We start from the raw sequence: 15,459 nt of genomic DNA, 5'->3' as shown, positions 1-15,459 counted from the left end.
CCACTTTGTTTTAATACAGAATAACGGCACCTGTTTTTTTTGGGCTTCCCATTGTATGGAATATTGTTTTTTATCTTTTGACTTTTAGACTGAGTTTCTTTTTTGGGTTAAATATGTCTCTTGTAAGCAGTATACCATTGGGTTTTGTTCTTGATTCATTCTGCCAATCTGTGGTTGGTTTGTTTGTTTGTTTTGTACTGGAAATTGAACTCAGGGCCTCATGCTCGCCAGGCAAACACTGTGCCACTGAGCTATATCCCCAGCTTTGAAGCAGTTGCCACTTAATGATTTTCTCCACGTAGCTTTAGAGACTATGGATTTTGTAGGTACCCTCTTTGCATCAGAGACCCCTATGTCTGTTCACCCTAGACCGTGGTTACTGTCCAAAGCAAGGATGTTCTAGCTCCCACTGGTTGATGGAAATGCAATCAACCCTCTGGTCTCTGCTAAATGTAGGCCACTGGCCAGTGGGTTCAGGTGGACTGTTGGATTTAATGTTAATGTTTGTGGGGTCTGGTTGCTACCTTCTCTCCCTGCTGCCTTTTTGCCTTTCCTTCTCATTAGCAAATTCCTATTCGTTCATCTCCATCCACTCCAAGATTCCCTTGCCTCCTTTTTGAAGTCTTTCCTAACGCGAGGGCAAAGTTAATAGTTCCAGCTACATTCCCATTTCTGATACATTTCAGTATTTTAATTATTTGTCTAAATGTGTGGTTCCTTAACTAGAATATGAAGTGACCTTGGTCATTTTTATATTAGCAAATGTCAAATATATGTTAAATAAGTGAATGAATAAAATTTTACTTATAAATACATCAATAAAAATATATTTAATGGATGGGAAAAAAAGATTACGGAGTATTGAGTTCTCCATTGTCATTGGTTAAGGGAAAAAGACAGAAAGAGATATAGGAAAAAGAGAACAGGGTCTGCGAGGAGGATCACAAGTTCAAGCCCATCCTGGGCAACTGAGTGACTTTGTTAGTCCACGTCTCAATTTTAAAGGGGTGTGGGTCAGGGCAAGGACCCTGGCCTGGGTCTAATCGCTAGTACTGAGGCAGCAGTGGATTCAAGGGACAAAGAAAGAAAACCAAAGGCAAGTTCACTCAGAGGGAAAAAGAGGCAGCAAGGCCTTTCACATTTTGTAAGGAGTGTACACATGTCACAAACTATTTACTGGATTCTTTCAACAAGTATTCACTAAGAACCCATCCAATGTGTGGCTCTGTGCCAAGCACACCAAATTCCAATACTACATTAGGACTGCAATCCATGAGCATACCTCAGAGGTCTTCTCGACCAGCAAACACAAACAGAGCAAAGTGTAATGGCAAAGAGACTGGTTTTGAATGCAAAGTCACTGATGACCACACTCCATCACCTGTACAGTCTACTGCTCCTACTTGTCACGCTTCCTCCCTCGCCTCCAGAATGTGGCACATGCTCATCGCTCTACTTGGAATATTCCTTGCCCACTCCTCTGTTGGTTAACTTCTACTTATCCTTCACGTTTCAGCTCAAACATGGTTTCTTCCTGGGACCCCTTTCTGGATGTGTGAGAGCAAAAGGGACACACTATCAGTATTCCCTTATCCCGCTACCTGGCACTTACTTCTCTATAGGCTCCTAGACAAGGTTCGAGAAGGAAAAGTACATGTCTGGTTTATCACTGAATGCTACCTTTGCAAACACAACACTAGGCACATAGAAAGCTCTCAATCAATTTCGTAAGTGAATGGATGAATGTCACCTTTCACCCAAGGTCACTGAGCTCACCAAGGTCACTCCTTCCCTCGTTTTCTTCTCATATGTCCCCAGCACAACAAAAGGATATGTCAGCAATTAAGGATTATTCCTTGGAAAGACTGCCAACCTATTCAGAGGACTGGGTTTCAAGATGGAAATAGATGGGTAGAAAAATGAGTTGATGGCACAGGCAGATAAACTGACAGAGAAGACAAATAATACAGGTCTCAGTGGCACAAAGAATCCTCAGCAGAGGGATTCTTCATCCAAATGTTTCTCTGTCTCAAGGACCAGTTAGTTCTATGAAATATGAATATTTCTGTATCTTGAATAGAACTGCAAATTTAGGATAAACTGATCACACATTCTAATTTTCCTATGATGTAATGACAATAATAATTGGCATGTGTTGGGCACTGCTCTTGAGTTTATACCTTCTCTCACTTAATCCTCCAACAACTCTATATGTACTATACTCCAATCAGCAATGAGGAAACAGGCTTAAGAGTAGTTAGGTAACTTGCCAGGAGATACACTTTCTATTTGGCAGATCTGGGATTAGACAGAGGATGATAATCTTTTTCCACTTCTCAGGTTACGTAGATAATGACAACAATAGCTGGCTTACAGGCACTGTGGACTAAGCTCTCAATGCCCATTTCTCATTTAACCCTTGCCAAAAATGAAGAAGGGAATCTTAAAGTGCTCTATAAGCATAAACTTTCATCTTGGTACAGGGAGGACACCAGTGAGAAAGTGCATTGTCCTAGGGCACTAAGAACGTCCGTGCCAGAGCCACGAGCCGCACTAGAGGCCCTGGAGATGCTGACTTAGAACTGCAGGTTCTACCCTGACATCATATTCCCTCCCACACAGCAGCTGCCCCAGGGGTGGGTCAGAGATGTACATCTGCATACCCCGAGGGAGAGTTCAAAACTGAAGCATGCAAAGCATGATGTAAATATGAAGTGTGGAAAACACATGCCTTGTGAAAAGCTCCATATCAAATTATCTGCATCCCTCTTCAGCAACATTATCAGAGGCATCATTCAATCTGGCTGATTGGAGAGGGGCTACGAAAAAGGCTGAAAAATGTGACCAATCGAGAGAGTTACTTTTGTGAGAAAGAAGAAAAATGTCACCAAAAAGGGTCAGCAGATAACCCTATTGGGCTGCAAATAACTGCCCGGCTGCCAGACCAGTCAGGGAACAGGAGGAGGGTGAGAGACGTAATGAAAAGTGCCAAGGGAGCTCCGGCTAAGTGAGGCCGCCGGGGGATGAGGAAATTGGCCTAATTTGGGAACATGAGTCCAGCAGCATTTCTCAGATTCCTGGGAGAGAATCTGGCTAACTTTCAGTTCTGCGTCCTTGGAGGAACACCGAGGGCACGGAGAGAGAAGGAACAGCTGTGACTCCAACGCTGCTCTCAACAACTGAACGAATAAGGGCGAACAAGTGAGAACTCACTCTCACTGCAAAAGATTCCAAGAGAATAAGCCCAAAGCCTCTTCTCCATGAGGAGGCCTGTGTGTCCACCTTTGGAGCAGGAAGGAGACGTCAGGTGGTAGCTAGGCACCTGGCTAGAGTCAGAGTAGCTGAGTGACCCTAGAGGAGTTACCTAACCTTTCCAAGTCCCAATATTCTCCCAGGTGAAATAAGATGGCAACCGTACCTACTTCATGAACTCTCATGAGGCTTAACTAGGATGTTTTATCTGATTAATGGACAGGCAGCCATTGTTCCAATGTAGGCTATGGTTATTATTGTTAATAAAGAGACAATCTACAAAATAAAAGCTAAGTCAAAAAGAGGTCTAGAACCAAGCAAGAAATGCTTCTTCAAAGGACAAGCCAGCCGTGGAGAGGTTTTTGTCAAAAATTACTTTTGCCTACACTCAGTATAACATAACTTTATGGCAGAAAAGTGGATCTTTTCTTGAAGGAGCTAAATAAGAGCACTTGAATCAACAAAATCTCTTGTTCAGGGAAAGAAATCCTGCTTAATTCTCAGACTGCTCTCCCCAGAGAAAGTTTTATATCATAGATATGTAGACATGTACATTTCAAAACTGTCTTCCAGCAAACTTGTCAATAACTTGAATTATCGCCAACTCCAATTGCTAACTGAATTATACTTCTGGTGATCCCAACCTAATTGGTGATGGTACCCACCCCCACACAAAGATAGTAATGTAAGCTTTCTTAGTGTTTACTGTTTCTTGGGGAATTTCCATGTACTGGAAACCATGCTAAGTACTTTACATGCAGCATCCACTATGATCACCACAACAACCCTTGAACTTGACACAACTCCAATCATCTCTAAGCTAGTAAGTAACATGACACAAAGATCTCTCATCTTCCTGGTAATTCAGTAATATTAGACAGTTAAGTTCTCTGAAATGTATAGAATGATTAAACAAGAGACCTTCTGTTTTTCTCTCAAACTGAGAGGAACAGTTTAATTACTTGGACTGAGCCACAGGTATCCTATAGTCAAAGTCCTGAGCAGTTATGAACTAGCAAGGGAATAAAGAAATAAAGCAAGGAGAGCTCACATGGGCAATTCACTCGGCTATCCTGGAACCCTGGGCAGATGATATTTTCACCAAACTCCAGACAACTGTGATTTAAAAGCTGAAGAGAAGCCAGGCGTGGTGGTGCATGCCTGTAATCCCAGCACTCAGGACGCTGTGGCAGGAGGACTGTTGCAAGTTGAAGACTAGCCTGGGCTACAAAGTGAGCTCAAGGCCAGCCTGAACTGCATAGTGAGATCCTGTCTCAAAAAGACAAAAAAAAACAGAAACAAAAAACTGGAGAGAAATGTTGGTATTTGAAATAGGGGGAAAATGTTCAAATGGGGAGGGAAACAAGAGTAAGGGGAAGGGGAACGAAAAGAAGGGAAAATAAAAAAAGTAGAAAAGAAAAACATGGAAACAAAGCTTTGTAAATGGGGAGGGGGAAGGGTTAAAGGGAGGAATCGGGGGAAAAGCAAGTTATATCACGTATAGGTACAAATTCTCTATGATAAATATGATCATTATGTATATCCAAAATGTACCAATAAAATCTAATGTAAAAAAAGAACAGTAAAACTAAAAAAAAAAGAATAACTCTTTGTATAAATTCTATTTTTTAAAAACAGTCATGTCCACTTTGAACTGCCTACTCAATAGCCATCACTCCCTAAGAAACCCAGGTGTTATGGAATAGTATTGTCCCTAGCTAAAATTCCCCTAAACTTAGAGTGGTGGGTATAAGACCTAATTCTGACCCACTTAGAAATTCCCTCAAAAGTTAGGATAGTCCCAGTTCTAACCTATGAAAAAACAAGATGTCTACTTAGTGATGTCTCTAGCTGTTTTCCTGATAAGAAGCGGCGCACTGAATTGGCGTGCACCTTAAACTCTACAACTGTCCCTTTTTCTTCTTCCTAGAATGCAGATCTGATTCACGCACAATCATCAGCCATCTTGCAACCATAAGAACGAAAGTCATAAGCTCCAGATGGCAGAGCAGAATGTGGAAGGCTAAGGTGACACAAGACAGCCTCCATTAATTACACCCACTGCACTTTGCCTTCCACTGGACTCCTCACTACTTGAAAAACAAAACAAAAAGTCCTGTTTGATTTAAGCACTGGAATTGAATTTCTGTTGCATCTAACCAGATTCAACAGGAACAGATACAGATACCTGAAACTGATACCCTAAAAGGGTAGGAATCTTAAACTGAAGTAAAAGTAGGAGTCAGGCAGATCAAAGGTGTACATCTGACCAGGTACATTAATATAAGAAGTGGTGAACTGGGAAGAGCTGTCATATTAAACAAGCACCACCAACAGCTTCAGCCAGCTATGCCATGCGGAAAGGTCAGTCCACCGTTCCCACTATGCCAGAACTTAAGATTTTCAAGAGAAGCACAAAATCTGGATTTTGGCGTGATGTTTAACAAGTTCTGAACATTAACTGAATTTTGAAAAATTCTAACTTTGTAAAAATCACACAAAACAACAACTGTAGGCTAACTGTAGCTTTCAACTTAGAAAGGATTCATGCAGAATAAAACAAAAAACCCAAATTCTAGAGACAGTAATGGTTAGCAACAGACTGAGTACTTATGCCAGACTATGTTAAGGGCTGTACACACCTTGTCTCATTTTTCTTTCTAGCTACCCTATGAAATACATAATATTGTTACCCCTATTTTATCAATGAAGAAACTGAGGCTTACAGAGATTTAGTAAGTTTTGCTTGGAGTCAGAGGGTTAATTTGTGCCACAGCCAGGATTTCAGCCTGGGGTTTCTGGTACATTCTTCTTAAGTTATATCCACAGCAACCAGAAAGCACAAAAACTCAGCTCAGGATCGCTACTGGTTAACATGTGGAGAAATGAGTAGCAACTGCTGCAGAAGCTTCCAAATTAATTCTTAAAGAGACCCTGGCTCACATCCTCTTTCTGTGCTGCCCTTTAATAAGCAAAGCACTGACCAAATATTCATTCACTACTACACTGAATGAATGCTTGTCTAGTGCTTTTCCATTTATTAAAGTGCTTTCAAATGCATACCTCACTTAATCCCCACGAGCCTAGTGGTATTGTTATCACCATTTGACAGATACTGATTCAAGAGGTTAGTGGATTTGTTTAAGACCCAAGCAGTTAGCAGAGCCCGATCTCCAGTACTGGTCTCCTGATGCCAAGTTTGCATTCTGTGTCTCCTTTACCAGGGCTCCCAACTCCACCAGTAACTTTAAAACAGCTGTTTATTTGAAGCAAATTCCTTAATACTATAGGAACTCTATTCTGTCTGACAGCTCCCAGGTACCTACATTTATGTTTTCATGGCTATCTTTATTCTATAAAGTCAGCAAGAAGACAAAAATAAATATACCAAGTAATACACTCAGAACTGGAATGTAAATGGGCACACACACAAGTCTTGGGCTCTAATTTTAGAAAGAAAGAGCCAAAAAGTCCCACACAGCACAGTGAGCATCTGGCCCCGTGGGAGGCTGCCTTCACTGCTTCAAACCTCAATTAACCCAGGAAGAGAAGGCGACCACGGTGGAAGCCTGATGGGCATTTTGCTCTCAGGGGCACCAGCTAGGTAAGAACAGAAGGACTTGCCATTAAGTTCTTCCAGAAAAATGCTGAGGTCCAGAGTCAAAAACAAAAACAAAAAAACAGGTAAACGTCCCCAGGAAAATAAGTAGGTCTTCCTGCAAGATGGAAAGATTCCTCCCACTCTGTGCCTATGGAGTTACATCTTCACTTCCCTGACTCGCACCTGGGAGACAGAGAAGGAGATGGCAGGTGAACAGTGCCCATGACCTTGACCACAGACTTGAGTTGGCAGGAGGGTCACTAAGGCTTCAAGGGCTAATCACTTCATTTCTGGACATCCTGGCCCATTAGAGACTCACTCACCTAACCCTCTATAGGTGCTTATAACCTTGTTTGAAATTAAGTAGGCTTTTCATTGTGTTTGCCCAGGACCACAGGAGTGGAAGTTCCATTACGGCAAAGTGAACTATGACACTCTAAAATTGATGCCTGCCACACAATAAGCTTAGAGGAATGTTTGCTGAATAAATGGGCAAAGCCTCTACTGTTAGGATGGGTTCTCTTAGATCCCTATGAAACACTGTAAAGCAGCCAGCAACCCAGTCACTTGCTTCCACATTTCCTCTTTAAAGACAGACACTGTTGCAGTTCAAGGTCCCTGAGATCCAAGATGGGGTCTAATAGGTCTTCTTTCACTACCTTCCCACTTTAGGCCACCATCCCCTATAACTGTGCCTCCCATGGGCACTATCTGCCCACCCCCACCCTCTAACACTCTTCCTCAGCTTTTCCAGTGTACTGTACCACATACCATGCACTTCACCCATCTCCCACTGGCAATGGCAACTACATCTGTTTCTGTGCCTAGCACTACGACAGACCCTGCCTTCCAAAAGCTCGCATCTTACAAGGGAGGCAGGTGTGTGAACAATGTAAAAAGTACTATAGGGGGAGCACCATGGCCAAAGTAACAAATTGACAACTTTTTGGCCCAAACTTGCCCATATGGTGATTTAATGTTCATAATTGGTTGCTAACCTCTAAAAACTTGTTGCTTTCATCTAACATTTTAGATTGCCAGCATTTCTTTAAATATGAGATCTGCCAGTACTGGTTCTGTATTCACCATAGCATCAACCAGCTTCGGCTAAGTAATGGAGGAGGTCTGTGGCCTGCATTCCCAGTACACTCCCTAGCATCTTCCAGGGAATGAGGCCATGCTCAGGTGCCAGTTTTGGGTGCTAGCACAGCTGTCATCCTCGGAACATAAAACTGGGTCCAGTGGTCCTATCCCTTACTTGACTGTAAATTTGTACTTTAGCGTAAAAACAGCCAGCTGTTCATCTCAGTACCTTTCCCTGAGGGATACAGGAAGCAATCTAAGGGTTTACCCACTTGGTATGATGAATAGCAAGGTGTGTGCATGTATGCAAAAGTAGCAATATATCTTATTTTAGAACCAGGAATCAAACTCATGAACTTAGGCTTGCCAGGCAAGCCCTTATGGCACTGAGCTACATCCCTGGCCCACAAAAGTAGCAAAAAGGGATTTTTTCCTACCTTATGCTCTGTGTAACAGTTTTACATATGTTTACATGAGCATCAAAAAGGGTCCATACCACTCCAGGATTTGCTTTAAAAAGTAGAGTTTTTTCATTTGGGGGGATAGAAGATTCAGTACAATGGCACATGAAAAGCTAGATTTGCAAGTTTTGGAGGAGGTCAAAAGTGAATCATTAGATCATTCATGCACGGATGATGAAGATGATCCGTTACGGTAAAATACATGCTTTTATAACAGAAGAGTGGTATAGGTATATGATGATGATGATGATGATGATGATGACTCTGACACTGGCCATGTGATCCAAAGTTCCTGGGACAGTGAAATGGAGCAAGAATCTACTGACACAGTCATGGGGAAAACAGACCTCAGTTCAGATGACAAAGAAAAAAGCAATGTGAGGACATATATGACTAGTTGAAATATTGCAAAATGGCCACACAACCAAATGAAACATCCAATGCCAGAACTAGGTTTGAAAATATCGTGAGGATCTTGGCAGGGGTGAAAGGTATTGGGCAGAATGCCAGTACTGCCATATTCAATGCTGGAAATTGTAACAGACAAAATGCTACAAGATGGTGTAAAATACACCAAGGTTAAAATGTAAGTAAAACTTGCATTCTGTATGCACCAACAGCCATATTCAAAAATGTACTTATTATGATACTTCACTAGCTGAACTGAAAGCATTCGTGGGTCTGCTATACTTAGCAGGGATTTCTCATGATGATCACAGGAATGTAAAAGACTTATTGAAAAGCAATGGGTCAAAATATGGCATAAAAATGTGTGCCTTGTAGATGTGAAGACTTATTATGCTTTTAATTTAGATATTTATCTTGGAACTCAGCCATCAGGTCCTTTTTCACGTAATAAACCAAATGGTGCTGTGAATAGACTTGTTGCTCCCATCACTCAAACTAATTGGAACATGACATTCAATGATTGGTTTACCACTTTCCAACTGATGTTACATTTGCTAACAGAGCACAAGCTGATCAGCACAGGTACTGCATGCAGGAACAGAGCAGAAATTCCAAACGAAATGTTGTAATTTCAAAACAGAGAATTATATAATACAATCTTTGTATTTCAGAAAGATGTAACATTGACCTCATATGTGGCAAAGAAAAACAGAGTGGTACTGCTGATATCAACATTTCTTCCATGATGAAAATATTGATAGGAAAACCTAGACTAAACAGAAGCCTGAGATGGAAACATTCTACAACAAAACCAAAGGTAGAGTAGATATTGTTGATGAGTTACGCAGCAACTGTGATGTCACTTGAAACACAAAGCATTGGCCAATGGCTGTGTTTTGCTCAATCCTAAACATGTGCGGTATAGTTTCTTAGGTTACAAAGAAAATAACAAGTGTGAAATATCACAAAGAAATTTTCTTAAAGGATTGGGATTGGAGCTCATAAGAGATCATTTATAGCAGAAGAAAAACAAAATGTTTCTGCCCAGGGAATTACACAAAAAAATTATGGAGCACACTGGTGAGCTGAAAGGCACACTGGTGTGCCTATGTGAACACATAGGCACAGCATCACAAAGACTACTATGACAACAGGAAAACAAAAAAGATGTCACCTGCGTACTACAAGAAAGTACAGGAAAACAAAACATGTGCTAACAGTGTAAGTGATACTTATTTATGGAACACACAGTTGTCACATGTGAAGACTGCTTTGGGTATGACAGTTGAAGCAAAGCTTATTTCTATGGTAGACTTTTGTTTGTGTTTACATTATAGTTCACATAGGTTTTTATTTTTCTGTTATCTTTTAGGTTTTTTAGGCAAGTAAACAGCTGATGTGAAAATGTTGGTGTCTACTCTAAGCATTCATTGCATATTTGATATTTTATTTTATTGATATCTTATTTCTCTGCTACGTGCATGTTGCACAATATAGTAGGAAGCTCCAAACAAAACAGGAAGACAAGAGAGGTGACAAAACTGCTACACAGGAAAGAAAAGCTAAACACATATGCTATCAGTGCAAGTGAGATGTATGCATAGAAAATGCAGTTGTCATGTGAAGACTGCCTTAGGTGTGACAGCTGAGGCAAAACTTATTTTTGTGGTAGAGTTCTTTGTTATTTTCACTGTAGTTCATATAGGAACTTAGTGCTTGAGTTACCTTTTAGGTTTTGTAAGCAAGTACATAGGTGATGTGAAAATGTTGATGTCTATTCTAAATGCACAATATGTATTAAGAATTTAATATTTTATTTTATTGATATTTTATGTTCCTGTTAACTATACACTGTATAATATAGTAAGAACCTCCTGACAATACAGGAAGACCACTGAGATGTCAAATATGTCCTACAAAAAGGCCAGGAAAGCAAAACACATGTGCTGTCAGAGTAAGTGTACCGCACATGCTCTTGTCATATGTGCAGACAGCCATAGGTATAATAACTGAAGTAAAGATTATTTTTTTGGTAATGTGTTATTGGTATTTTCATTGTACTTCATATAAAAATTTATTTGTGTTGTTCTTTTTTAGACTTAGTACACCAAAAAAAGTCTATGTTGAAAATTTTGATGCTTTTTTATATTCAATAAATAATAAATTTTGTGATTTTTTCCTGTTAAGTACACTTACCTCTCCAGTCAGAAATAAATTTTGTGATTTTTTCCTGTTAAGTACTCATTAATATAATAAATTCATAAAAATTAAAATTAATAATTCGTCAATAGAAATATCCTAAAGAATAAACGTAGGTCTGACCAACCCATGTTTTTGCACCTTGATGACAAAATTAGTGTTGTGCTCCTTAAAGATTCTCCATACCCACACTTCTACAATAAGTAGAGAATTAAAGGTAACTGATAGGGCCATACAAAGAGCTTAAGGAAACAGTGAACCTATTTCTTATGAGACTGAAGAATATTCCTACATACTTGAGATGTGAGTACAGAGTGTCTGTGTCTTTTGCTCATGTACCTGCCTGACCCATTACATTTCCCAGCATGGGCCCCTCATCTGTCGTTAGTGTATTATTCACCAGTGAGCTAAACAACCAAGAAGCCAGGTCTCCACTATCTGGGGACACACTGTCAGGCAGGACAGACACGTAAGAAGTCACTTAGCGTATAATGTGGTCTATCCTGCAGCAGGGCCCATATAATGGAACTGAGAAGAAGGAGCCTTAAGCAGAAGTTAAGAGGAGAGCCAGCAGGGGGAGAGAGCATCACACTTGCTAGGCAAGCACACTCTCATGAGCTACCCCTCAGTCCTTTTTATTTTTAATTTTGAGACAAGGTCTTGCTAAGTTGCCCAAGCTGGGTTCAAACTTGCAGTCTTCCTGCCTGTGTCTTGAACATCTGGGATTACAGGCATGCAACGGTGCCCGGCTCAACCTGACTCATGAAAGGCCAAGTTTTTTCCCTAATGGATACAGCAAGATAGAAAGAGGCTTTGAGTAAACTGCCAAAAATAGTACCCTGGCATTAAAAAAGAATTGCTCATCAGGGTTACCCATCCTCCACAAAGAAGCGAAATAATTTCCAGTACTTCCAGGCCACTCAGAAAAATTTCCAGGAAAATAAGGCCAGGAAATGATCCCATTCCTGCCTAAAATCTGCAAAAAGTGCAGGTCACCACTGAGAACAAACATCCAGGGGTCTAATCCAATCTTACGTTCCCTGGCATTTACTTGGCAGAAATAAAAGTCTGGATTTCTACTGCATTTTGAAACTTTCTGGTTCCTTGTTTCAGCAAACATATAAAGTTCTATCCTAAGAATATGAAGAAATGCATAGAAACCAGTCTGGCCTCAAGGAAAAAAATGTTCTTCTTTCATTTGTTGCTAATAAGATCCAGGAAGGGAATTCCCAAATCAAGGAAGGGCTGGAACTCAAAAGAAATATGGAATACAAAGTCCTTGCTCATTAAGGAATCACTAACTCTTAAAGAACATTTCTTTTTTCCTTTTAACACTTACCTCTCCAGTCAGAATGAATGAAGAACTCTTCCCACTGAAGTGGTTGTCAGCCCGAGTAGACTCCACTTGAGCTCGGCGACCCATCTTTGCCCCCTGTAAGGACAGATGGACGTTCATTGAAGATACTATATGGATACAAGCCGATGCAAGCCACTACGAGGTGAGCAAGGACGGGATTTGGGATGACATGGTAGAGAATATGATTTGAGTAACTTGGATACATTTATATAAAATGTTCCAAACCTTTCAAGCAAGGTAACTTTAGTCACTTCTACTTGATAGGACAATAAGAAATTCACAGTTTTCATTTAATAGCTATAGGATTACAAAAGCAAAATCACTTTTCTACTCAAAGAAATGCAGTTAGAAATGGTTCTAGACTGGGAAGAGACCTCATGCCACAGCTTAAAGATGTGGGTTGTAAAGGATCCCATATTCTTAAGCAGGACTTTAGGAAGGCCTAAATTTATAGCTGAAAATAGTTACCAAATAGACTTCTGGAAAGAATTCCTAAAATTCCACAGCAACTGAGACAGAGAAATAAAAATACATTCGCTTTGATAAATATACTAATTGGATTTGCATTTACAGACTACGGGACATCTACTACAAGAATGTGGAGACATCACCTTTGAAAATGAGAGCACTTCAAAATTCTGAGCCATCAAATGAACCATTTGGAGACATCTTCCAATGCCTCCTGAGGCACAGACTCTGTGTCTCAAATGCTTCCCAACACAAAAACAAACTCTGAGGTATGCTAGTGAATGTCAAAAAATATGTTTTTGGTTGGTTCCTTTTTAAAAATATCAGCATTGATATAAGCATACTGTCATCTCATTAAATATGATTTTGACCCTCACAATGACATGGACAAGGCCTGCGACTTACACCACTTTACAAAGGTGGAAACTGAGGCCTACAAAAGTGATTAAGCAGCAGACATCGGAGATCTAAGGGCAGTCTTCTTCTGATTTCAAATCTTGTGTTCTTTTCCCTATGCCCTGCTAAAATTCGTTTTAAGGTGGTCTAAGACAGAAAGAGGTGCTTCCAGAGAGCTGCATAAGAACTCTTACATGGGGTTCATAGTTTTAATTGTAACACCAGTGGTTTAGGTTTGAAGGACAACAGAAACAACCCTTCTGATAACAAGGCACTGCTTTTCTTCTCAAGGCACACAGTTCCATCCCTTCACCAATGGTTGTACTCCTGCATTTATCACAGTATTGGGGGATATGAAAACATATACTATATAGGATGATTGCCCGAAAACGAAATTCAATGATCTTGTCTCTAAATGCTTCCTACAGGTGACTTCTTGAATCACTTCCAACTATTTCAAGCTTTTAAACTTTCTGACTAGTATAAATCCACAAGGTAGAAAACCACTTTACCACCTGATTTTAGCTATTTTAAAAATATAGTCTATTTAATGTCCATCTTCCCTTACTAGGCCATAAACTCCATGATGTTTTAGTCACTACAGTATCTCCACCTCAGGAATAAATGAACTACACTCCTATCACCAGGTACTAGAAAAGTTTTCATATCACAAAGCTCTGGGGACCTAACTTTCTCCTCAGTCAAGCAGCCTGCTTTCTTCTAGACCAATTTGCTTGTGTCCTTGCTACCTCCCTCAGAGAGGGGCTCCTCTCTAGTACCTTGGAAGACATCCAGTGCTATCAGGCCACTTCAAAACACTTAAGAAGTTTCAGAATAGAAATTAAACACTTACCCTGTGGTCCAAACATTTAGTGATTGCAATCTTAACTAATTTTAAAAGTTAAAAAGGCCTGAAGGGAGTTGCGATGGAGTAAAAAAAAAAAAAAAAAACTGAATTTAGATATTGGGTCAAGCTAGTTATTTACTGACTATATTCTTGGACGAACCACAGCCTTCTAGGCAATAACAGCTGACCTCTTCTGATAACTCAGCACATGCCAGGTACTCTGTGAAATGCTTCATATGCATTATCCCAAGCAACATCTCCAATCTTGGCATAAAGACCCCGAGGTTCGGAGAAATAACTTTTTTTAAACCTACCAACAGCTTTATGCTCCATCTGACCTCAGGGCCTGAGCACCTAAGCACTACCCCATGTAATAAATCAGAGTCTTGATTTTTAAGTGTGAACATGAGGTTATGCCCACCTCCCCGCAGGGATTAGAAAGAAAGGCCGTCCCTGGCTGCCTCTCTTCCGTGCATAAAACGTAACGGCTTTTGCAAGAACTTGTAGAAAATGAATGCTAGGATGGGTGCCAAGTGCGACTCTGGACCGGAGGCCGCTCCAGTCTCTCACATCTGTCCGTTCGGAAGGAGTTCGCCTTTGCGGCTCAAAAGAAAGGACAGAGGCTCCGAAATTTCCCAGATCCCAGGGGCCGACGAGGACAAGGTCTGTTTTCTACTCTTCGAGGATTTTCGGGAAAGCAAAGGGGCGGCGGTGCCCCTCGCGCCCAGCCCCGCGGGCGGAGCGGAAGTGACCGCCTCCTCGCCACCTCAGCCCCGCGCCGCTCGGCCCCACCACCGCCCGAATGGGTCGGGCAGAGGCAGTCAGGGGAGCCGGGCCGGCGGGGCTGTCCTCCCCACCCGCCGAGCCTGGGTCGCAAGCCCCCCACATCTGTCCTCACGGAGGTGGCCGAGCCCCGGCGCCGCTCCTCGCCCAAGTCCAGCACATCGTCCATCTCCGAGGCCTCCTGACGTCACTTCCTGGAAACCAAGCACCTCAGCCGCGTCCTTGACGACGACTTTGCCCTTCTGTCTCAAGATTTAAAGGATCCGCCTCATTATTCCTAGAGTATAAGTGCCGCCATCCAATTTAAATCAAATTCTTCCTAAGTTTGCTTTACTTGACTTATACAAGAAGCCTCCAGATATGAACACCCGCTAAGACTGTCCTGTGGGACCATGAAATACGTTAGTTCTTTGGAACTGCCTGCATTTGTAGGTCTGCTTAAATACATCTGTGAATACAAAGTGTTACTGTTAATTATACTGATCTCTCCCATTTGTTTTTTTTGTTTTGTTTTGTTTTTCTTCCGGTACCAGGAATCAAACTCATGACCTTGCACTTGCCAGGCAGGTGCTTTTGCCACTGAGCTAAATCCCCAGCCCCAATC

General features: G+C 41.2%; 1 protein-coding gene across 1 annotated transcript in view; it reads right to left on the bottom strand.

The window, feature by feature from the left end:
* The window catches only part of Ift43 (intraflagellar transport 43), an 86,173-nt gene extending 71,096 nt beyond the window's left edge, over positions 1-15,077 (bottom strand). Inside the window, exons 1-2 of the mRNA XM_005390147.2 lie at positions 14,971-15,077; positions 12,344-12,436 (exon numbers count right to left, since the gene is read on the bottom strand). Coding sequence (XP_005390204.1) covers positions 12,344-12,436; positions 14,971-15,024 — 147 coding nt within the window. The 5' untranslated portion in view covers positions 15,025-15,077. The remainder of the gene's footprint in view (positions 1-12,343; positions 12,437-14,970) is intronic.
* Positions 15,078-15,459: the final 382 nt, after the last annotated feature.

This window comes from Chinchilla lanigera, unplaced genomic scaffold, assembly GCF_000276665.1.
Source record: "Chinchilla lanigera isolate Chin_1 unplaced genomic scaffold, ChiLan1.0 scaffold00037, whole genome shotgun sequence".
Classification (NCBI taxonomy): domain Eukaryota; kingdom Metazoa; phylum Chordata; class Mammalia; order Rodentia; family Chinchillidae; genus Chinchilla; species Chinchilla lanigera.
Note: the sequence above shows the minus strand (reverse complement) of the source record. Positions and strands in the feature narration are given on the sequence as shown.